The sequence below is a fragment of the Elephas maximus genome, chromosome 6 (genome assembly GCF_024166365.1).
Source record: "Elephas maximus indicus isolate mEleMax1 chromosome 6, mEleMax1 primary haplotype, whole genome shotgun sequence".
NCBI lineage: Eukaryota > Metazoa > Chordata > Mammalia > Proboscidea > Elephantidae > Elephas > Elephas maximus.
In genome coordinates, this window is record NC_064824.1 from 104,970,830 (window position 1) to 104,994,841 (window position 24,012).

Here is a 24,012-nt window from a genome sequence, read left to right on the forward strand (position 1 = left end):
AATAGACTTGGGCCGGGGGGATGCTGTTAGAAATTGCCATCCAATTACCCTTTGGAGTACCATTCCCACTAACACTTTTTAGGAAGGAGCTGTTATTTTTCACATATAAAACAAAAAATTGTATTAAACAAATATTTTTTAAAATTCTAAATATCATTACTAACCTCTTTCGAATTCTGGCATTAAATAGTGGTGCCTCAAAACGTGGATTTGTACCAACCAGAAGGAGAACATCTGCCTCTTCCACACCAGCAATTGTAGTATTAAGAAGATAATTAGAACGTAAATCTGTGCTAGAAATATAACATATAAAATTCAAGTTTACTTCAAACCTAACACGCTCGTAGAATCCACGAAATATTTTCATGTCATCCAATATATTGCAAGCCTAGATAAAAAATTTTAATGAAGTATTTTTAAATTATATCAAAGTCTCAGATACTTATAAACAACTGGATTCTCCCATTTTCTATGGCTCCTGGTTTGATTTTGGTCTACATGAAAGTAAAATATGTTGGAGAATCCAAGTTGTCAATATAAGTCATTAATGCCATACCCAATCCCAAACCAAACCCACTGCCGTCGAGTCAATTCCAACTCACAGCGACCCTATAGGACAGAGTAGAGCTGCCCCATAGAGTTTCCAAAGAGCGCCTGGTAGATATGAACCACCGACCTTTTGGTTAGCAGCTGTAGCACTTAACCACTATGCCACCAGGGTTTCCATTAATGCCACAGATATCGTGAATTATACACAACTTTGTAACCAAAAGAAAAGAAAGAAAGCCTAGATCTTAGCTTCATATTTCTCACCCAGCTCCTGCGGTGGGGAAGACTTCTTCAGTACATAGGGTGTCAGAGTCCACTCTATTAAGTAAATCTTTGAGAGCTACCAGGGCTTCAGCATCCACAAAACCACCTGCAATTGCTGCTACACCCTTGCCTTGAAAACTCTGCAACTAGAAATGGATGAAAAGGATATTACCAGGAAACCTACATCCAGCAAAGACCACAATGAACCGTTCAGAAGATAATCACTTTCAAGTACATAAAAAGTAAAAAACTTCTGACTGAAGTGTTTTATACCAATCATAAATCAATCTAAAACAACCTAAAAAGTAAGAAGCAAAGGTATAGAAAGGTCAAGGCTAATGACATTAGCTTGGAGGGAAGCAGTTTGTTTTATGTTTAGGAACCAAGGGGCCCAAAATGAGCTGTAGAGGTTAAAGGCTGGAGTTACAGTTCCCTGAAATGCAGTTTATTCTGAAGTACCTGCCATTCCCTCTAATCTTTTGTATACGTTCCTTTTCTCTGAAAGGAAAGCCATTCCTCCACTTTTGCTCTGGTGAGCCAGTACTCCTTCTTTGATTAATTAAGTAGTTATCTCCTCTAGGAAGGAATCCTTAATATCCTGGTCAGGCACCCCTCCTATATGCTCTCTTTCATACCACTCCCTGTACAACCCACAGCAGCATAACTGCTAATTACGCATCTTTCTTTCTCACCAGATTGTGTGTGTGGGGGTATATTTTAGTGGTCTTTATATCCCTGCGGAAACCCTGCTGGTGTAGTGGCTAAGAACTATGGCTGCTAACCAAAAGGTTGGCAGTTCAAATCCACCAGGCACTCCCTGGACACCCTATGGGGCAGTTCTACTCGACAGCAACGGGTTTGGTTTTTTGGTGTTATATCCCTGCATCTAGCAAGACGTCTGGCATATGGCTTCAATTAATGAGAAATGAAAGAATTTTAATCAAATCTGGGTAAGAATAAAGTAGAGACATACATCCTCTGTCTTCACTGCAAAGCAGTTTCTTGAAAACCGCAAATACTACTTATTCTGTATTTCACTTCTTTACCTTTCCAGCTACACGAGAGAGTGCATCTTCCCAGGAGGTATAGGTTAAAAGCCCTTTTTCGTTTCTGACCATTGGCTCGGTGAGTCTTTGACGTTTTAGCCCATCATAGGCAAATCTAAATAACAGAAATTATACCATTTGTGGAATCTCTCTAAAGAGGCAACTATAATTTTCAAGTTTAAAGTCCACAAGAAATATCATCTAAAAACAGTATTGGTTAAAGTGTCAAACAGAATTGTAAACACCTGGATATAAAAAATTTATCCATTTTTTAGGGGGGAGGTGGACTAATAAACAGATTATCTTATGAACATTACCTAAAAGTAAAACTCCATCTGAAAAAGTTTGATTATACTATAATTTATTTTCAGAAAGCTGAACGATCTTAAAATTATGACACAAAAAAATCTGAGGGCCAGAAAAGTCAAATCATTTTCGGTTATAAAGCTTGAGTACCTCTGGATAGTCTAACAAAATTATATTGCGCATAACTCTAACATTTTTCCTTTTTTCCAATGAACAAACTGAGAAAATATTTTAATGTATTCATCTATGAGGGAAAAAAGATCTTTCTCCAAGTTAATATGAACAGCCTGTGATAAGCCTACGGCTGTTAATATTGCCCAATTCTCCATATAAAGTCCAAATTTCAAGTCTGTATTTATTAACTAATCTGCAAATATAAACGATAGTTCTTTAAAATTAAAAGAATGATAAAATCACCTTTAAATTAATTGCAAAAGCCAGGGAAAACAATAACATATACCTAGTTTTATCAGAGATCCACTCTTCATTAATGTCCTCATGCATCCTGGGCAAAATCCTCATCACCTCTCCAGTTCTTGTGCTTACCACAATATTACTCCCAACTGCATCCATTACATCAATGGATTCTGTCTTTCTGAAAAAGGGGAAAACAAGCACATACGTTTATTATACTGATTTGGGGAATAAGTAGAAAAGTTTCTATAAGCTGGTTAAAAAAAAAATAGTACAATTACTTCCTTTTCTGAATTTCTAAAAATAACAGGTCATAGGAATTAGCAATAAAAAAGTGTATCTGCATATTTGAAGGCATCACATAAACCCCTGATGCAGACATGAACTCTTAAAAACTGCTACCTGACACAGAAGCCAGTTTGTAGGGACCTAAAACGGTCAAATCTAGGACAATTTGAGTATCAAAATAAATAAGAAGGGCAGGACTTATGGCTATGGCCAAATAAGGAACTTGGCAAACCTCTGCAAAAAGTAAAAAAAAATGGCTGGACGAAATTGACAAAAATAATCATTTGAGTGCTTCAGAAATTTACCAAAGGCATACAACAACCTGAGAAGCTTTTATGCATGAAAAACTGCTGAATTTCAGGTAAGAACAGTGGAAATCTGTGTTATTTTGGCTTGGGGCTACTCCTATTGACCTCAACCCCCAGCTAAGCCTAGAGCTCTAACAGGTTGCAGCAGGCTGTAAAGACAGGGAGCTTCTCTGCTGCAGATGAAGATGCACTTGATTTGCAACAAACTGTGTGGAAGTGATATTTCAGGAGTTGGCGAGCTGAGGAGACAGCCAAGGATGTACTAGTCTAAGGCTGTAGTCGTAGCTGGGGTAAGCATTCCTAGCTGAGGCTATGCACAGTATGCTCAGCTGAGACCAGAGAGGGCCCAAGCTATTCGCATACTCCTACACAACACTGAGACTTAATAAGTAAGGGCCCAGAGGAAAGAAAAGCTGGACAGACCTGAAAACAGCCTGAACTTTCAAGGTGCTCCTCTGTCCACAACAGAGCCACTGGTAGAGAATGAAAGCCTTACTGGTGCTTGAGCACAATTTCTATCCCATCATTGTCTGACTACTAAGCAATGCAAACACAAGGGCAACCCCTAAGAAGCCATGCTTACAAATAAAAACAAGAATATTAAAATATGTCCAAAGGTTTAAAGAAAACCATGTTTAAAGAATTAAAGGGGAAGTATGACAACCACGAATCATCAAGTAGATATTAAGGATACAGAAATAATAAAAAGAACCAAACAGAAATTCTAAAGTGAAAAGTACAATGACTGAAATAAAAAAAATTTACTACAGGGCCTCAACAGCAAATTTGAGATGGCTAAAGACAGAATCAGTAATTTGAAGAGAGATCAAGAGAAATCATCCAATCTGAAAACAGTGAGGAAAAAAGATTTAAGAAAAACGAATAGCACCTCAGATACCTGTAGGACGACATCAAGCATACTAACATATCCATTAGAGGAGTCCCAAAAGGAGAGGAGAGAATGGGACAGAATAAAAAATTGAAGAAATAATGGCTGAAAACATCTCAAATTTGATTAAAACAAAAACTATGACTCTACACACCCACTCACTGAACCCCAGGCAGGATAAATACAAACAGATTCACATTTAGATATATTACAGTTAAAATACTGAAAGTGAAAAACAAGTTGCAAATCCAACAGCAGGAAGATATAAATGACTTATCACATAGAATGGAGCATCAATAAGATTAAAGGCTAACTTCTCATCAGAAACAATAGAAGTCAAAAGGCAGTGGGATGATATATTCCAACGGACAAAAGAAAAAAAATCTATCACCCAAGAATTCCTTATCCAGCAAAACTACTCCTCAAAACCAAAGGCAAAATAAAGACATTCCCATATAAATAAAAACTAAGAGAATTTGTTGCTAACAGACCTGCCTTAAAAGAAATTTTAAAGGTAGACTTTCAGGCTGAAAGGAAATGGTATCAGTTGTTGTTGTTGTTAGGTGCCGTCGAGTCGGTTCCTATGCACAACAGAACGAAACACTGCCCAATCCTGCGCCATCCTTACAGTTGTTGTTATGCTTGAGCTCATTGTTGCAGCCACTGTCTCAATCCACCTCGTTGAGGGTCTTCCCTCTTTTCCACTGACCCCTGTGCTCTGCCAAGCATGATGCCCTTCTCCAGAGACTGATCCCTCCTGAGAACATGTCCAAAGTATGTAAGATGCAGTCTCACCATCCTTGCCTCTAAGGAGCATTCTGGCCTCACTTCTTCCAAGACAGATTTGTTTGTTCTTTTGGCAGTCCATGGTATACTCAATATTCTTTGCCAACAACACAATTCAAAGGTATCAACTCTTCTTCGGTCTTCCTTATTCATTGTCCAGCTTTCACATGCATGTGATGTGATTGAAAATACCATGGCTTGGGTCAGGCGCACCTTAGTCTTCAAAGTGACATCTTTGCTCTTCAACACTTTGAAGAGGTCCTTTGCAGCAGATATGCCCAATGCAATGCATCTTTTAATTTCTTGACTGCTGCTTCCATGGCTGTTGATTGTGGATCCAAGTAAAACGAAATCCTTGACAACTTCAATCTTTTCTCCGTTTATCAAGATGTTGCTCATTGGTCCAGTTGTGAGGATTTTTGTTTTCTTTATGTTGAGGTGTAATCCATACTGAAGGCTGTGGTCTTTGATCTTCATTAGTAAGTGCTTCAGGTCCTCTTCACTTTCAGTAAGCAAGGTTGTGTCATCTGCATAACGCAGGTTGTTAATGAGTCTTCCTCCAATCCTGATGCCCCGTTCTTCTTCATATAGTCCAGCTTCTCGGATTATTTGCTCAGCATACAGATTAAATAGGTACGGTAAAAGAATATAGCCCTCACGCGCACCTTTCCTGACTTTAAACCAATCAGTATCCCCTTGTTCTGGCCAAACAACTGCCTCTTGATCTATGTAAAGGTTCCTCATGAGCACAATTAAGTGTTCTGGCATTCCCATTCTTCGCAGTGTTATCCATAGTTTGTTATGATTCACACAGTCAAATGCCTTTGCATAGTCAATAAAACACAGGTAAGCATCCTTCTGGTATTCCCTGCTTTCAGCCAGGATCCATCTGACATCAGCAATGATATCCCTGGTTCCACGTCCTCTTCTGAATCTGGCCTGAATTTCTGGCAGTTCCCTGTCGATATACTGCTGCAGCCATTTTTGAATGATCTTCAGCAAAATTTTGTTTGCATGTGATATTAATGATATTGTTCTATAATTTCCACAGTCAGTTGGCTCACCTTTCTTGGGAATAGGCATAAATATGGATCTCTTCCAGTCAGTTGGCCAGGAAGCTACCTTCCATATTTCTTGGCATAGATGAATGAGCACCTCCAGTGCTGCATCTGTTTGTTGAAACATCTCAATTGATATTCCATCAATTCCTGAAGCCTTGTTTTTCACCAATGCCTTCCGAGCAGCTTGGACTTCTTCCTTCAGTACCATCGGTTCCTGATCATATGCCACCTCTTGGAATGGCTGAATATCGACGAATTCTTTTTGGTATAATGACTCTGTGTATTCCTTCCATCTTCTTTTGATGCTTTCTGTGTCGTTTGATATTTTCACCATGGAATCCTTCACTATTGCAGCTCGAGGCTTGAATTTTTTCTTCAGTTCTTTTAGCTTGAGAAATGCCGAGCGTGTTCTTCCCTTTTGGTTTTCCATCTCCAGCTCTTTGCACATGTCTTTATAATACTTTACTTTGTCTTCTCGAGAGACCCTTTGAAATTTTCTGTTCAGTTCCAAATCCACAAAAAAAAAATTAAAAGCACTGGAAAAGGTAAATGTGGGTTAACATACAAGTCTATATAAATACACTTATGTGTACATGGGGATATAGTGGCTGTTTTCTCCAGTAAAAAATTAAGCTGTTTTTTGAGTTATAAATTTGTTTTGTTCTTTTTTTTTTATGGTAAACTTAGAAGATTAGGCTATTTTGTTTCACAGTTTAAGCTGAAGATGAGGAAAAGCTTTACCCTTCTCCACCAATCTTAATGTTACTAAGGTATAATTATTTTAGAGCAGTCGGCTTTTGGAGGTAAAAACCATTTTCAGTTATATAATGTTATAATAATATTAAAAGAAATGGAAAAAAAATCTTTCTTTTGAAACTTATCAGTTATTTACTTTCTCTTTCACAATGCTTACTCCATCCCCTACTTTAAATTCTTTTGCTATATAAATTAAACAAGATTAAAAAACCCCATTGCCATAGGGTTTTCTTGGCTGTAATCTTCATGGAAGCAAGTGGCCAAGCCTTTCTTCTGTAGCACCACTGGGAAGGTTTGAGCCACCAACCTTTAGGTTAGTAATCTAATGCAAGCATACATAAATATACGGTTTAAAGCCTGGAGTTCTGAGATACTCTCACATACTTTGGTGGGAGTTTAAAATTGGAGGGCAATTGGGTGATGATGTGTTTCCAGAATCTTAAAAATATTCATACCTATTGCATCTACCTATTCCATTTCTTGGTTTAATTTCAAGGAAGAATCAGAGATGTATAAAGAACTTAAGAAGAGCAATATTTATCACAGACTTGTAATGATAAGGAAATAGAAACATGCTAAATGCCAATAATAGGGAATCGGTCAAATAAAGTGTGATGTATTTACATGGTTGAAAACAATATACAATAAGAGGAGGCTGTAAGTTAAGAAATCGGAATTATTTTACTTCTTGAAAAAACAGATGAATAAAATCATTTTGTCGGTTAAGTACTAGGGAATTAATTTCTAAGAAAACTACAATAAATTTGCACAGGTTCATCCTATCCTTCAATCTAACTGCTTATCTTCCATTTAGAGGATTTTGTATAAAGCAAACAAATACAAACTTGGCTAATCAAAACAATTAGAACTCAGGAAGAAAATGACCCTTAAGTTTTTCTGAGAGTAAGGAATTAAGGACAAATAAACAATCTATCAAAAAATACAATGACTACCTTGTTTCCCAGGGCCGGGCAGTGAAGGCATAGGGCTTAGAGGTCAGGGCACCTACAGGGCAGATATCAATGATATTCCCAGACAGCTCTGACATGAACATCTTTTCAATGTATGTGCCAACTTGCATATCATTTCCTCTGCCTGTTGTTCCCAAATCATCTACTCCTGCAATCTCGCTAGCAAACCTGGAAGATAAAAACGTACTGTCAAGTGATAGAATCTATCAAAATTCCTCCTTCCCTATTCACGATCATAAAGACGTAGTGATTTTCAAAACACTAAAAAGACATGGATATTTTCTATGGTGAGCTGTCATGAATCAAAAATAATGTCATGTTTGCTTTTTTTTTAAAACTGAGGTATAATATGCATGCAGAAAGTACACAAATCATACACATACAGCTCACCAAGTCCACACAAAATGAGTGTTTGCAAATTATTACTTTTACACGCAACTGAAGTGGTATTAACTGAAAGTGAACAACTTATTCCATTTTATTGTTTCTGAAAAAAAATTTTTTAAAATCCTACTAAACCAAAGGTATCATCACTTCCATTGTTGCTATACCACCAAACTGTGTAAATAAGTGTAATACTGACTGATACTCCAGAAGGGAGAGAAAGAAAGAAAACAAAAACTTACCTGATGCAGCGAGTACACTGTATACATCTAGTCATAATGGTCTTTACCAACGGCCCAATGTTCTTGTCCTCCACAGCACGTTTCCCCTCTAAAAATCGGCTCCTATCACTTCCAAACATCATGGACTGGTCCTTAATTAGATTATGAAAGAGTCAATCTAATGCTGCTATTGAAATTAAAACTTGAGACAACCAAAAAGATTTACAAAATAAGACTATGTACCTGTAGATCACATTCACCTCCCTGGTCACAAATAGGACAGTCCAGTGGGTGATTTGCTAGTAAGAACTCCATCACACCTTCTCTGTATGGAAAATCGTAATATATAAATGATATAAATTGCTGGTATTTAAAGTGATTTACGTATAGGTTATATAAATAATCTTCACAAATGGATGCTCTCTTATATTGTTAGTACTGATTTTACATTTATTATAAAAAATTCCAAGGTAACTATTAACCTGATAGTATCAACCAAAATCTTAAAATATTTACAGGAGTCTAGAATAAAACCTCATTAGAGAATCTGTAACTTTTAACAATACAAAAATTTCTGAATTGTCCTCAGCAAGTATTCACATTAATTCAAAATAAAATAAATACACATGAATGCAAAGCCCAAACAAGTAAACACAATCTGTGCAATGAAGGATTAAATCACTCTCCCCAGCATACCACTGCAATATTCTGAGCTCATTAAGGCCCAGACTCATTGTCTGTCAAAAACTGAGCAAGTTGCTGAACAAAGGTTTTCGCTGCTGATCCCATTTTAGGCTCAGTACCACAAACTTCTGATATGACCTCCTCTATTTTTTTTTTATTGTCTGCACTCACTTCCACTGCCCCTAGAAGTTAAACACACCAATTTCTTCAGAATCTGATAACGAATTCCTGACCTCTGGGAAGGTCTAAATGCTGAAAGGCACAATTTTCTGCTCTAAGAAAGATCACTACATGGAGTAATAACAAAGTACCTGGCTTTCCTAGACTTCTCTGAGTTGGTCAGGATATTCCAACCCTTCATTACAGGCATGGCACAAGCAGCTACAACCTGGAATTTCAATAGAAAAACCTGTAAGTATTTGTATCATTTACCTTTAGTTATAAGCAACCCAATACATAAAAACATTACGTTATAGTTTAAAAACAAGCAAAGAATATAGTATTTTTCTAAACAAATGTTTTAAAATTTTCACTCATATTCATAATATGACAATCTGGCATTTTTCATTTCTCATAATAATAAATAAATCTTACTTCTTAAGTTTATTCTAATATTCCTTTATAAGAAGTTCTGAAGCAGGATATTAAATAACTGCTTTGATCAGCAGGTACTACTGAATTAAAATTCCATAAATCAAAACGCAATTAAAGTGAAAGCAAAGTATCAGAAAGAATAAAATACTTAGGAATAAATTTAAGCAAGGAGGCAAAAGATCTGTAAACTGTAAAACATTGCTCAAAGAAATTAAAGACTCAAATAAATGGAATGACATCTCATGTTTATAGACTGGAAGACTTAGTATTAAGACGTCAATATTGTCCAAACCTATCTACAGGTTCAACGCAACACCTATCTAAATTGCAACCTTCCTTGCAGAAGTGGAAAAGCCAACCCTCAAATTTATATGAAATTGCAAGGGCCCCAAATAGTCAAAACAATATTGGAAAAGAGCGACAAAGCAGGACTCACATTTCCTGATTACAAAATGTAACACAAAGTTACCGTAATCAAAACATTGTGGTATTCATAGAGGAACAGACATATAAACCAATACAATAGAACTGAGAATCCAAAAATAACCCACATATCTATAAGGAATTGATTTTCAACAAAGGTGCTAAGTCCATTCAATGGGGAAAGAATAGTCTCTTTGATAAATGGTGCTGGTGCAACTGGATTTCTACATGCAAAAGAATGAAGTTGGACCCATACATATACCATATACGAAAATTAAGTCAATATGGATCAGAGATCTAAAGACAAGAACTAAAACCATAAAACTTTTAGAAGAAAACACAGGGGTAAAGCTTTAAGACCTTGTTTTTGACAATGAATTTATGACACCAAGAACATGAACAAAGAAGAAAGCAGATAAAATAGATTTTATCAAAATTCAGAACTTTGGTATATCAAAGGGCTTTTCCAAGAAAGTAAAGAAACAACCCACAGAATGGGAGAAGATATTTGGCAACCATACAGATAAGGGTTTAATATCTAGAATATTAAATAACTCTTTATATTAAAGAACTCTTATAACTCTATAACAAAAACCAAAACCAATTTAAAAACGGGCAAAGGACTTAAACAGACATTTCTCCAAAGAGGTTATACAAACGGCCAACAAGAACATGAAAAGATGTTCAACATCATTAGTCATTAAGGAAATGCAAATCAAAACCTCAATGAGATGCCACTTCACACCTACTAGGATGTCTATCACCAAAAATATGGAAAATAATGAGTATTGGCAAGGATGTGGAGAAACTGGAACCCTCATGCATTGCTGGTGCAGTAACTGTGGAAAACAGTTTAGTGGTCCTTCAAAAAAATTAAAAATAGAATTACCTTATAACCAAACAATTCCTCTCTTAGGGTATACCCAAAAGAACTGAAAATAGAGACCCAAACAAATACTTGTACACAAATGTTTATAGCAGCATTATTCCCAATAGCCAAAAGGTGGAAACAACTCAAGCGCCCAGCAACAAATGAATGGATAAACAAAATGTGGTACATGCTTTCAGTGGACTATTATGCAGCCATAAAAAGGAACGAAGTTCTAATACGTGCTACAACATGGACGACCCTAGGAGACGTCCTGTACAAAATAAGCCAGACACAAAAGGACAAATATTACATGATTCCACTTACATGAGATACCTAAAAAAAGGCAAATTCATAGAAAGTAGAATACAGGTAACTAGGGAGTGAGGGAAAAGGGTAATCAGTAGTTACTGTTTAATGGGTGTAGTTTCTGTTTTGGATGATAAAAAATCTGTAAATAAGTAGTGATGACTACACAATATTATAAATGTGGTCAACGCCACGGAAATATAGACACAAAATAGCCTAAAATGGTAAATTTCATGTTATGTATATTTTATAATAAAAAACAAACAAAAAAGTGAAAGTAAACCTCTTTACTGCAACACTTTGCTAGTGAAAATGGTACAAGATAAGCAAGCACTTCTAACGTGCTACCTGGCAAATCCATATCCTGCTTGTTTGCCGTATCATCATTTGAAAATACTGACAGCTATAAGTCACCTCTAATTTTAAACCTACACAATTATATGACACTTGCACTTACAAAGCACTTTCATCAATGCGTTTCCAGTTCTGAAATGAAGAGACTCAAACAAACAAAAAATATTACATTTAGAAGTATAAGTAACCATATAGCACTACAACAATATTGATTCTAGTTTGCTCCAAGATTTAAAATTTTCTACCTTCTACAGCATGGTGTGGAATTTTAGGTATCAAGTACCTTAGGAGCTTTCTCAATTTCAACAAGGCACATCCTGCAGTTTCCAGCAACAGACAATCTTTCATGGTAACAGAATCGAGGGATCTGTATGCCAACCTTTTCACAAGCCTAGAAGACAAAGTTAAAAAAAAAAAATTACATTAGAAGGACCTAACCTACCTCACGTTTGTTCTTGCCTAAAACCCAGGAAAAAAAATGACGCTGCCCCCACTTATCACTCCAATCTATAAGTTTTTAAATCTTCGTCCATTTTACTTCGGTCCCTGAGGAGACTTCCCTCCTTCCTTCTCTGCTCTTTATTCCAGCCTCTATCTGGTCTGCAGCCGCTTCTCTAAGGATGCTTAGCACGTTCACACCTTATGCGAAAGAAACTGGATAAAGTATCTTCAGACCATGCTGAAGGCTTGACTCCCGATATCCACTTTGAGCAATTGTACACAAAGGCTTCCCCCTCAAACTCTGCCCCAGTGGTTTCAAACCTGGACTTCCTTTTTGCTGAGCTTTCCTATTTTGCATTAGAGACTATTTTACCTGGTCTAGCTGCCTGTGATCTAGTTCTATCTTGAGACACCATATCCTTGTTTCCATATACCTCACCTAGGACTCATACTCTCACTGTGACTGAAATCTTCCCGGCTCTTGTTTGCCTGTGAGAGGGATTAGTGTTCAGCTCTACCAATTATCACCTCTACCCGCTCCAATGCCAAGAGACTCCTCCTTTCGTGTATAATCGTGAATTCCCTCTACAGTTAGTTCTTTTGTTCACAGCCCTAACTCTAACGCAATCTCAGCAAATTCCAATGTTTTAACTATATACACCAAAACCAAACCAAACCCGCTGCCATAGAGTCGATTCCGAATCACTGTGACCTGATATGACAGGGAAGAACTGCCCCACAGGGTTTCCAAGGCGTGCTATGGACTCAAACTGCCAACCTTTTGGTTAGCAGCCATAGCTCTTAATCACCACACTGCCAGTGTTTCCTTGAGTTAGTAAATATGTATTTAGCGCTTTTTTTATGCGCTAAAAAAAAAAAATTTTTTTTTTTTTTATGTGCTAGGTCGCCATCAGTTGGAATCAACTCCACAACAAAGGGTTTGTTTTTTTTTTGTGTGTGTGGGGAGGGGGGTTATGTACTAGGTGCAGTGGTATAGCAGTGAATAAGACAGACGTTGTCCCAGCCTTTATACTAGCTCACATTATGATGATAATGTTCAAATTTCATCCGAAGTCCTGACAGCCCTCTACTTCTCCAAGCTTCAGACTCTTAAGTAGGCACCTGCATGTGTAGGCTATTTGCCTCAGCTAATTATTGTTCTGTAAGAAAGGTACAGCCCTCTTTATCTACATATAAACGCTTATACATCTTTTAAAATTTTCTCAGAGATCACCCGAGATGTCTCTGATATCTCTTTCTACCAGATGCTGTCAAGTAAATTCTGACTTGTGGCAACCCCATGTTTGTCAGAGTAGAACTATGCTCCATAGTGTTTTCAATGGCTGATTTTTCAAAAGTAAATCATCAGGTATTTCTTCTGAGATGCCTCTGGGTGTACTCAAACCGCCAGCCTTGCATTTAACTGTTTGCACACCCTAAAATACTGTCCACTATACCTTGAACATACTCTCGTTATGTATTTATTGTTTACAAATAGTGTTATATTTATTGTTTACATGTCTATGCCTAGAAATGCTGGAATGAACAAAGAGCCTTAAGTTCTCCGGTAACTTGCAAATGGAACAAGTCATCCCTTCTCGACCAAGTTAGCTATTTCTGGAGTAATTGGGAGAAATTAAATGTTTAGGGCATGAACTCAAGAAGGCATGACCCTCCGTTTACGTGCGTTGTAGGGCACATTCACAGAAATGTTGCTTAAAATAAAAAGGCCACATGAACATGAAAAGCATCAAGCAGGCCCACAGTAAAGGTTTCTTTTTTTCATAAACTTACCTCAAAACCGAAAAACCCAATCTGTTGCCATCGAGTCGATCGCAACTTACAGTGAGTTGGACTGGCCAAAGGGTTTTCCAAGGAGTAGCTGGTGGATTCAAACTGCCCACCTTTTGGTTAGCAGTCGAGCTCTTTAACCACTGTGCCACCAGGGCTCCAAACCTACCCAAAGCAAGTAATAATTCATTTTATGTAACTTCAAATTTCTTAATGGGCACTCATTTGGAAGGCAGAAGTAGAAAGAAGAATGCCAAAAAATAGGTGAGTAATTCACTTTGCAATGCCAAGGCTTAAAATCATACTTTTTTGCTACTTATAGTTCTTTTTGGAGCATTTATCAGCAATTCTTGAAAAATTTAGAAGGAAATAATAAACAGCATAAGGTAAATAAATCAGTATTAAAAACAAACAGACACATACACAAAAATAAACAACATATGCCTACTTGGAGGACAGTAGTTCCTGGTTCCACCATGATAGACTGACCATCCACAAATACTTCAATCAAGTTGCTTGCTGCTGTGGAAGTTGCACGAACTGACCATCAAAAATATTAAGGTGGGGGAAAATTGAGGTAGAAAACAAATTAATAGAGTTGAATTTATTATAGTGGCTTAGCAAAATTTAACTGCTTAAAATTTACAACCTTAACATTTTTATTTTATAGTATTCCCCTCTAGTTCGTTAGATGCAAACTTAAAATACTGAATTGGAAAAAAGCTTTTCAATACTGAATATCAAACAGAATATGGCTGTCTACTTTTAATCCATAGTTTGCTTTGAAACTTTTAATACCACTTCATGGGAAGGCTGCTTTTCAAAAGGAGAATGATTGTGCCTTTTCCATTTTGGCACTGATGGGCAGTCCTTACTACTTCCTATTCTATAATTTCTGTAAACCGCTTAATGTAAAGCTATATTTTGAAAATTATCCTATTCAACTTGCTTCATTTGTTTCTATTTTTATGTAAAACTAATTATGGCTTTGGAGTCTTTTAAGAAGCATTCTATAGACCTAAGAATTTACAAAGATATAACGTCTAGTGCCCACAAACACAAATCTAAAAAAATACTCACCACATCCTTTAGGAGACTTAGCAAGGCCTGCCAAGGCCCTTCTTAGAGGTATCCTTATCATATTGCTGAAAATAAAGCAAAGAAAACTTATATTATTACAAGGGAAAAACTAATTATCAGCTTTTTGGTAATATTTTATGTTTCTTACAGTATTTTTTAAAGCACTTCACATACACTGTCATTGAATACTCACAAGTCTTGATTTTTTTCCTCAAATTCTATAGATGAGTATCTATATAGTTAGTCTCAGAGACATTAACTAACTAGTACAATGTCAAGGAGCTAAAAAGGAGCAGTGAGTATATAAACTTGGGCCTTCTAAGTTGAAGGCCAGTTTTGTTGTTTTAACTATAAAGAAATAATCAAACTTAAACACTACCATATAGTAAAATGGAAACCCTGGTGGCGTAGTGGTTAAGCGCTATGGCTGCTAACCAAAGGGTTGGCAGTTCGAATCCGCCAGGTGCTCCTTGGAAACTCTATGGGGCAGTTCTACTCTGTCCTGTAGGGTCACTATGAGTCGGAATCAACTCGACGGCACTGGGTTTGTTTTTTTTTTTTTTTAATATAGTAAAATAGTCCCTGGGTGGTGTAAATGGTTAAGAGCTGGACTACTAACCAAAAAGTTGGCATTTCAAACCCATATAAATAGGCATCGGAAGACAGGCCTGGAGATCTGCTTCTAAAAGGTCACGGCCTTGAAAACCCTATGGAGTTCTGCTCTGCACACTTGGATCACCGTGAGTTGGAATCAACTCTACGGTAAACAACAACATATAGTAAAATAAACTGCAAGAAGAGTAGTGAGTTTATCATTTTATGTAAAATGAAACCTACCTTTCTGCCTTCTATCATTCTACGTTGTATGTACTAAATGCTCCTTAGACGTTCTGAGACAGCTCACAAGCCCAAGCCTTTGAGGCTTCTTGAGAACCATTCTGGGTAGTACAACCTAAGTAGTAGATTTATCTTACAGATTTGAAATGATCTGTTTATGCTATTTCTACCCTCACTGTATTGTGGACTCCTTGAATCCTTCTATCTTTAGTACCTATCCTCAAGCCTGACACACAGTAAGCTCTAAAACAGTGGTTCTCAACCAGGGATAACTGTGTCCCTGAGAAACATCTAGCAATGTCTGGAGACATTGTTGGTTGTCAGAGCTGAGGGGGAAGCTACTGACATCTGGTGGATAGAAACCAGGATGCTGCCAAACATCCTACAATGCACAGGACAGTCCCCCACAATAAAGAATCATCCAGAACAATCTCTCAATAGAGTTGAAGCAGGGAAACTCTGCTCTAAAAGGTTTGCTGAATTACTGAAATAAATGAGAGTGGATTAAACAAAGAACACGATGAATAGATACATTAAAAGAGAAGTTATCTCAACTTGGACCTGAACTTGTAAGGTTTTTGTCCACTCAACCATATGGGCTAAGCATCTAAAACCGTAATTTTTCAGTTGGAACTTTTTAAAAGGTATTTAAAATGCAAATTATGTGATGACTAAAATGTACCAACATAAGATACTTCCAAAGGAAAGGGAAAAAAAAGCTGTATGTAAGTTTTAAACAAAAAGCTTTGCATTTCTACCATAAAATAGATGATATAAAACACGAAATTTCATTAATTCAGACTTCATAAATTTCATTAATTCAAAATGTGCAATATTAAGTTTACAGACATCGAGCATGTCATGTACTAGTACATGATTTTTGGCAAACCAGGGTTTCTGCTTCTTTATCTATAAAGCAGGACTAAAACAATACTTTCCAGGCATACATATTATTACAACCAAAACCAAACCCATTGCTGCCAAGTCAATTCTGACTCATAGCGATCCTACAGGACAGAATAGAACTGCCCCATAGCGTTTCCAAGGAGTGGCTGCTGGATTCGAACTGCTGACCTTTCGGTTAGCAGCTGAGCTCTTAACTACTACGCCACCAGGACTCCATGTGTGTTATGACAAGAGCTCAATAAATGTCAGTTAAAGCTAAATTCAATTTAGGCAGTACTGGTCATTGAAGGGAAACCCTGGTGGCATAGTGATTAAGTGCCATGGCTGCTAACCAAGCGGTCGGCAGTTCGAATCTGCCAGGTGCTCCTCTACCGGGCAGTTCTACTCTGTCCTATAGGGTCGCTATGAGTTGGAATCAACTCAACAGCAGTGGGTTTGGTTTGGTGGTTTGGTCATCGGAGGGAGCCCTGGAGCTGTAGCGGTTAAGAGCTCAACTGCTAACCAAAAGGTCGGCAGTTCGAATTCTTGGAAGGCCCCTGCGGTGACTCTACTCTGTCTCATAGAGTCTCTATGAGTCGGAATCGACTCGACGGCAATGGGTTGGGTTTTTTGGCCGGGTCATCAAAGATCAGTTTGAAAGTGTTCTTCCTTTGTATGTACTCCCCTTCTCTTTACTGCCAACCTACACTGTGTATATACCTTTATTATTATTCTATTCACTAAACCATAGGTTAGTAATCAATTTCAGTGCCTGCTGAACCGTAGCCCTTTGAGGACAACAAATGGTGCACTTTGGTTATTTCCCTTTTCTGAAGACTTAACAGTGCCTTTGGAAAAATAATCACCAAATAGTCTTATTACCACGTTCCAGAATGGGTAGCACCAATCCTATTAAAAACTACTTGCGACAAATATAAAAGTAAACCTGAAAATACTTATCACCTCAATATTTGCTGAATTAAGAGTACTGACAGATTCAAAACCAACATTCATAATTTCATACAACAATTGACAATAGCTAGGAAATTAACCAGAACTGGGCTGCCTGCATTAAATCGAACACTGCATAGCTCCAACATTTGTAGAGATTTACAAAACCCCAACATCTGCTTTACACAAACATATCATGCAGGCAGAGAAATAATCATTTCTCTTACATGAAAAACGTTACTGGACCAACCATTTCTAAAATTAGACTGAATTATTTTTCAGTTTGGGTAGATATTATACTATTTCACGTTCTCCACAGTGTATCTTGCATACATCCACTTCTCTTCCTCCACACTACCACCCCACTGCAAGCCACCATTTCCCGCGCTCCCCCCACTCCTCGCCTGGACTATCACTTGCCAGGAACTTCTAAAACAGGTATCCAGACTTCCACACTGGCCCTACAGCCCCTCCCCTCTTCACATTACCTGTGGCCTCTGACTGAAATCAGGGAGAACTCAGATCTTTCCGGGCCTTCGTTCCTCAAGTCTTGGCTTAAAAATCATTCCTCAGGGAGACTTTCCTTGACCAGCTTATCTAAAATTTCCTGACTACTCCCCAGTCATATCACCTCATTTTACTTTTCTTCATGGACTCCTTTCTGGCTTATAGTAGATGTTGCTGAATGAATTGTCTCCAATCTCTGCTCGTAATTTAGGGACTATTTTCCTGGAGAAGTAAAGGTGCGCTGGCAGGTTAATACAATTCCCGCACAACACAGTGGGAAAAAAAGAATACTCTGCAGACAACGAACTTGATGTTCATTCACCAACAACAGTTCCCATGGGCATTTTCTATGCCCTCAAATTGTTTCTGAACAGTTGTGTCTTACCCATGATCTTACAGTACACGTATTAGAACGCAAAAACTTAAAATTTTTTTTATCATGCTTTAAGTGAAAGTTTAAAAATCAAGCCAGTCTCTCATACAGAAATTTATATACACCTTGCTATATACTCCTAATTTCTCTCCCCCTAACGAGACAGCCCGCTCCTTCTTTCCACTTCCTATTTTCGTGTCCATTTGGCCAACCTCTCACCCCCTCTGCCCTCTCATTTCCCCTCCAGACAGGAGCTGCCAACATAGTCTCATGTGTCTACTTGATCCAAAAAGCTCACTCCTCACCAGTATCATTTTCTATCCGATAGTCCAGTCCAATCTCTGTCTGAAGAGTTAGTTGGCTTTGAAAATGGTTCCTGTCTTGGGCTAACAGGAGGTCTGGGGACCATGACCTCCGGGGTCCTTCCAGTCTCAGTCAGACCATTAAGTTTAGTCTTTTTATGAGAATCTGAGGTCTGCATCCTACTGCTCTCCTGCTCCCTCAGGGGTTCTGCTGTGTTCTCCGTCAGGGCAGTTATCAGTTGTAGCCGGGCACCATCTAGGTCGCCTGGTCTCAGGCTGATGTAGTCTCTGGTTTATGTGGCTCTTTCTGTCTCTTGGGCTCATAATTACCTTGTGTCTTTGGTGTTCTTCATTCTCCTTTGATCCAGGTGGGCTGATGCCAATTGATGCATCTTAGACGGCCACTTACTAGTGTTTAAGACTCCAGACTCCACTCTCCAAAGTGGGATGCAGAATGTTTTCATAATAGATTATGCCAACTGACCTAGGTGTCCCCTAAAACCATGGTCCCCAAACCCCCGCCCCTGCTACTCTGGACTTGGAAGTGTTTGGTTTATTCAGGAAACTTCTTTGCTTTTGGTTTAGTCCAATTGTGCTGACCTTGCCTGTATTGTCTTTCCCTTCACCTAAAATGGTTCTTGTCTACTAATTAGCGAATACCCCTCTCCCTCCCTCCCTCCCTCCATAACCATATATGGCATATATGGCACTCTCATAACTATTAAAGAATAGTTTCTTCTCTGTTCAAACTATTTTTTGAGTTTTTATAATAGTGGTTTCATACCATATTTGTCCTTTTGCAACTGACTCATTTCAATCAGCATAACGCCTTCCAGATTCCTCCATGTTATGAAATGTTTCACAGATTCATCATTGTTCTTTATCAGTGCATAGTATTCCATTCTGTGAATATACCGGAATTTATCTATCCATTCATCCATTGATGGGCACTGTGGTTGCTTCCATCTTTTTGCTATTGTAAGCAGTGGTGCAATGAACACGGGTGTGCACATTTGTTTGTGTAAAGCCTCTTATTTTTCTAGGATATATTCCAAGAATTGGGATTGCTGGATCATATGGTAGTTCTATTTCCAGCTTTTTAAGGAAGCGCCAAATTGATTTCCAAAGTGGTTGTACCATTTTACACTCCCACCAGCAGTGTATAAGTAGAACTCAAGAACTCGCAAATAAGGTAGCTTTGTTACTTGTGAAGTGACCCTGAACTAACTTTAAATTTCCCCTTCCTCAGTTTCCCCATCAGTGAAAGGAATAAACAGTATTACCCAATGCAATCAATGGACAAAACAAAACAATCAGAGGCGTGGGTGGTTGCTAAGGCAATGGCGGTCAAAGAACGATGTTCTGGTACAGGGGTATTTTGGTGGAGGGAAACGTTCCTGCTTTCGGTCTAGGTCACTTGACACGGTTGTCCTCTCCCGATGAAAACGGCCTCCTCCCCTGAGACGGGACTGTCCTGCATTTTCCCTGCAGATGAAAGGTCACCCACAAGCATTCAGGTCAGCGCTCCCTAGGGCCTCTTAATCCTCCTCCTCCTTTCTGCTCTCTCAGATCAGAAACCGTGCCTAAGAGCCCCCACCTGCCCGCCCTCAGGAGTTTCCGAGGCAGTGAGGCGGGACGCGGCACCCAGTCAAGGACAAGAGAACTGACCACCCGGGCCGAAAGAAACAGCCCCGCCGGGAAACAAACTGGTGGCCAAGGCATTTCAGCCTTCCCACACAAACGCTGTCTCACCTTCTCGCGGGAACCGCCGAGGCTGCTCCGCTGAACGTCTGGATTACACCGACCCCCTTAGAGGCCGGGTCACTTATTCAATATGGCGCCCTCGGCTAACTTCGTTTGCTGGGCTTGGTAACGGAAAGTCGGAAGGGACTAAAAGCCCCAGATTCGACAAATTCCCGTTGAGGTCGAGCTCGGCAATTTCCGTCAACCCGACGCGGGGCGGGAGGATAGTGGATTGGCGGGGAGGCGGCGAGGGTTGGGAGGACGGCTTGAATCCGCAGTTCCGCCGGAAGCGGCCGGGACTTCCCGAGTCCAAGAGTGTTCGGTAATCTCCGGCGTCTTAAGGGGTGGGTCCCATCGTCTTCGGGAGCCGTAGAGGTACAAATTTAAGAAATGATGGTTTTATTAATTTATTTCCAAACAGAAAAAAAAAAACGCGGATAATATGTTAGCCATTTAATTCCGAGCCCAATTTTTACGTTGAGGAATGAGGGCGGTAACGCACTTTGACCTTTAACCTTCGGCCGGGTGAGGCGAAGGGAGACGCCTCCGTCTCTATATAAGGAGTTTTCCGGCCTTTCGCGGCCTTTTTTTCACCTTCTCTTAGCGCTCGGTGTTGGCCGCTTGCGCTCCACTTTGCCTCTGCTGCTGCCCAGCTCCCGATACAGCCGACATCATGGGCTTCGGAGACCTGAAAACCCCCGCCGGCCTCCAGGTGCTCAACGATTACCTGGCTGACAAGAGCTACATCGAGGGGTGAGCAAACGGGCCGAAACTGGGCGGCGAGGGAGCGTGCGCCGGTTTGGGTCCGGACGGGGCCACGTGGCTCCTGCCACGGGGGAAGGAGGCTCGGCGGGAAGCGCCGGTTTCCGTCTCCCGAGTCCGCTGTGCCTGCGAGGCCGGCCTGGGGGGAAGGGCTCGCGGGAAAGGGAATGTAAAACCTAGCTTTATTGGTTTTTTTTTCGCTTGCTGGACTCAATCGAATTTTTTCGCGTTTTTGCACGTTTAATCAAAGATTGTAGTTGGAGCTGTCATTAGAAATTGCGGTCCTTGAGCTCTCTCTAAGTAACAGACGTTGCTGAGGATGGCACGATGACCCAAACAAATGGTTTTTGCTTTTAAGGAGCTTATTAAAAAGTAAAATCTTAGTAGCTTAGGTAGCTAGGTAAGAAATGGGCGAGCTCCCACTAATTAGTTTGGATGTAACTTTGGTCAGTTATCTGTTGGTGTATGTGACGTGTGTAATTTGTGTCATTGGCAGATACGTGCCATCACAAGCAGATGTGGCAGTTTTTGAAGCAGTCTCCAGCCCACCACCTGCCGACTTGTATCATGCTCTACGTTGGTATAATCACATCAAGTCTTATGAAAAGGAAAAGGCCAGGTAAAATTTTCTTTGTGTTTTTCAAGAATAGAATGCTTTCTAAACTTAAAATCAGGGTTTTCGCATGAGAAAATTGGACCCAGGCTACTTTAGTTTTGTTGGGATATTGTAAGCTTAAATTTATTTGTGACTTTAGAAGGCCAAGAGACTGAAGTCCTCCATTTTTTCACAGAACAGGTAGAACATGGACAACAGCAGTTCAACTTTTCCCCACACTGCCCTGCCAAGGTGCCTCGACCCTGACCTAGGGGGGCCACCTCTGGGGTGAGAGGGTGGCTCATTCATTCAGTCCTTGGCCATTCTTCTGAAACTGCAAACAAGGGTGGAAGTTTGGGGAAGTGGAGTCCAGTTCACTAAGAATGGAAATGAGCATACTTAATGAAATCTCAAACAGAGATGTTCATACTGAAAGAGTAAATCATAGTGAGTATTGATTAATGTCTCACATGGTACTAATAATGTTTGTTGGGTGAGGACTTGAACCTATAAAAGTATTTACCTGGGAGTGTGTTAAAGGGTAAATTTTAGTAAAAAGGGGTCTGTTGATGAAAAGTGAAAACAAGTTCTCATGTGTTTGGAGAAGGACATTATTCCATCCTAATGGTGGTTGAATTTGAATTTTTTATTAAGCCTGCCAGGAGTGAAGAAAGCTTTGGGCAAGTATGGCCCTGCTAATGTGGAAGACACTACGGGAAGTGGAGCTACAGACAGTAAAGACGATGATGACATTGATCTCTTTGGATCTGATGATGAGGAGGTACAGCATGTTTATATAAGTCCATAAATTGATAGGCAGTACGTCATAGTGTTTAAACACTGGCTTTGTATTTGTAGCCAGATCGCCTTGATTCGAACTCTAGCTATACTGCTTACCTGCCTTTGAAAAATTCTTACTGCTTATGTGATGAATCAAATCAATCACCATCTTTCGGCTGAGCTCGTGATGGATTTGCTTTTTTCTGATAAAGCTGGTCTGTTTCTTGTGATGACCCACTAGCTTTAAATCTGCAAACAACTAATTAGTTTTGTGAAATACTACATTTTTCTTTACAGGAAAGTGAAGAAGCAAAGAGGCTAAGAGAAGAACGCCTTGCACAGTATGAGTCAAAGAAAGCCAAAAGTAGGTCATTTTATAATTCGTGTTTACCATACTTTATTAACTTCATGATAATGATATGAGGAATTTTTCTAAGCTTGACTCGAAAGTAATTTTCTCTACATTTGTTGAATAGATCAGTACTTAAAAATCTTCCTTTCTTCTAAAACTTCCACAGCTACTGGTCTGCAACTGTCTTCATGGTAGCAGTTGCGGCATTCCTCTGTGGGAAAGAAACTGTTACGTGATTAAACACCTCTTTCTTAGCAAAACAGAAAGTGGGCATATGTGTGACAGACAAGATGTTTGGCTATGGAGATGGTCCATTTCAAAACATTGATGTTATGTGTTGCACTAGAGTGAAAAAATATGATCATTTGATTAATGCTGTTTTTTGTACCTTTTTAGAACCTGCGCTTGTCGCCAAGTCTTCCATCTTACTGGATGTGAAACCTTGGGATGATGAGACAGATATGGCAAAATTGGAGGAGTGCGTTAGAAGCATCCAAGCAGACGGCTTGGTCTGGGGCTCTTGTGAGTTTACTCTTTGCTTTTGGGCATCTGGAATTTGCGTACAGTTTGAACCCATGCCAATCAGTGATTTTTCTAACTAGTTTTTCTGTGGTGAAATACATGTAACGATGAAAGTGGGGATGTAACAATATTTGCCCTTTTTGTGCCTGACTGACTTGTCTAACTAATTTTTCTTGTTTTAATTCTCTTTTTAGCTAAGCTAGTTCCAGTGGGATACGGAATTAAAAAACTTCAGATACAGTGTGTAGTTGAAGACGATAAAGTTGGCACAGATATGCTGGAGGAACGGATAACTGCTTTTGAAGAGTATGTGCAGTCCATGGACGTGGCCGCTTTCAACAAGATCTAAAATCCATCTTGGGTCCTTGCACTTAAATAAAAGCTTGAAAGACAAGCAACCGCTTGGGTCTTGAGTCTGTTAAGTAGGAGGGTAGAGTATTTTCCTTTTTTTTTTTGAGGGAAATTCAGAAATGATATAAATTTGGCTAAGCATTGTTCCAGACATTTAGCCAAAAAGAAGAGGAAACTGTTAAAAACTATTAAAAATACTATGACTATAGGTGGCTGTTTAATAGATTTTATAAAGAAATTAATAGTGCATTTAGTACATTAATAG

General features: G+C 39.0%; 2 protein-coding genes and 2 non-coding genes across 5 annotated transcripts in view; 3 read left to right on the forward strand and 1 right to left on the reverse strand.

Annotated features, from left to right (window-relative positions):
- NDUFS1 (NADH:ubiquinone oxidoreductase core subunit S1) overlaps positions 1-20,609 on the reverse strand; it is a 37,987-nt gene extending 17,378 nt beyond the window's left edge. The window contains exons 1-13 of one of the 2 annotated variants that reach the window (XM_049887949.1): positions 20,395-20,609; positions 19,926-20,127; positions 14,788-14,852; positions 14,156-14,247; positions 11,759-11,866; positions 9,239-9,315; positions 8,487-8,568; positions 8,265-8,395; positions 7,621-7,806; positions 2,626-2,760; positions 1,860-1,974; positions 814-959; positions 165-293 (exon numbers count right to left, since the gene is read on the reverse strand). In XM_049887949.1, coding sequence (XP_049743906.1) covers positions 165-293; positions 814-959; positions 1,860-1,974; positions 2,626-2,760; positions 7,621-7,806; positions 8,265-8,395; positions 8,487-8,568; positions 9,239-9,315; positions 11,759-11,866; positions 14,156-14,247; positions 14,788-14,848 — 1,262 coding nt within the window. In that variant the 5' untranslated portion in view covers positions 14,849-14,852; positions 19,926-20,127; positions 20,395-20,609. The remainder of the gene's footprint in view (positions 1-164; positions 294-813; positions 960-1,859; positions 1,975-2,625; positions 2,761-7,620; positions 7,807-8,264; positions 8,396-8,486; positions 8,569-9,238; positions 9,316-11,758; positions 11,867-14,155; positions 14,248-14,787; positions 14,853-19,925; positions 20,128-20,394) is intronic. The other variant, XM_049887950.1, reaches the window with a different exon arrangement.
- A 355-nt stretch (positions 20,610-20,964) lies between these two features.
- Positions 20,965-23,790, forward strand: EEF1B2 (eukaryotic translation elongation factor 1 beta 2). The gene is made up of 6 exons (XM_049887951.1): positions 20,965-21,138; positions 21,644-21,766; positions 22,397-22,523; positions 22,820-22,886; positions 23,271-23,396; positions 23,591-23,790. Exons 1-6 carry the CDS (start codon positions 21,059-21,061, stop codon positions 23,743-23,745), a joined length of 678 nt encoding a protein of 225 aa, XP_049743908.1. The 5' UTR covers positions 20,965-21,058; the 3' UTR covers positions 23,746-23,790.
- LOC126078642 (small nucleolar RNA SNORD51) lies at positions 22,660-22,737 on the forward strand. The gene has a single exon (XR_007518122.1). It is a non-coding gene; the product is annotated as a small nucleolar RNA SNORD51 (small nucleolar RNA).
- LOC126078643 (small nucleolar RNA SNORA41) lies at positions 23,033-23,165 on the forward strand. The gene has a single exon (XR_007518123.1). It is a non-coding gene; the product is annotated as a small nucleolar RNA SNORA41 (small nucleolar RNA).
- Positions 23,791-24,012: the final 222 nt, after the last annotated feature.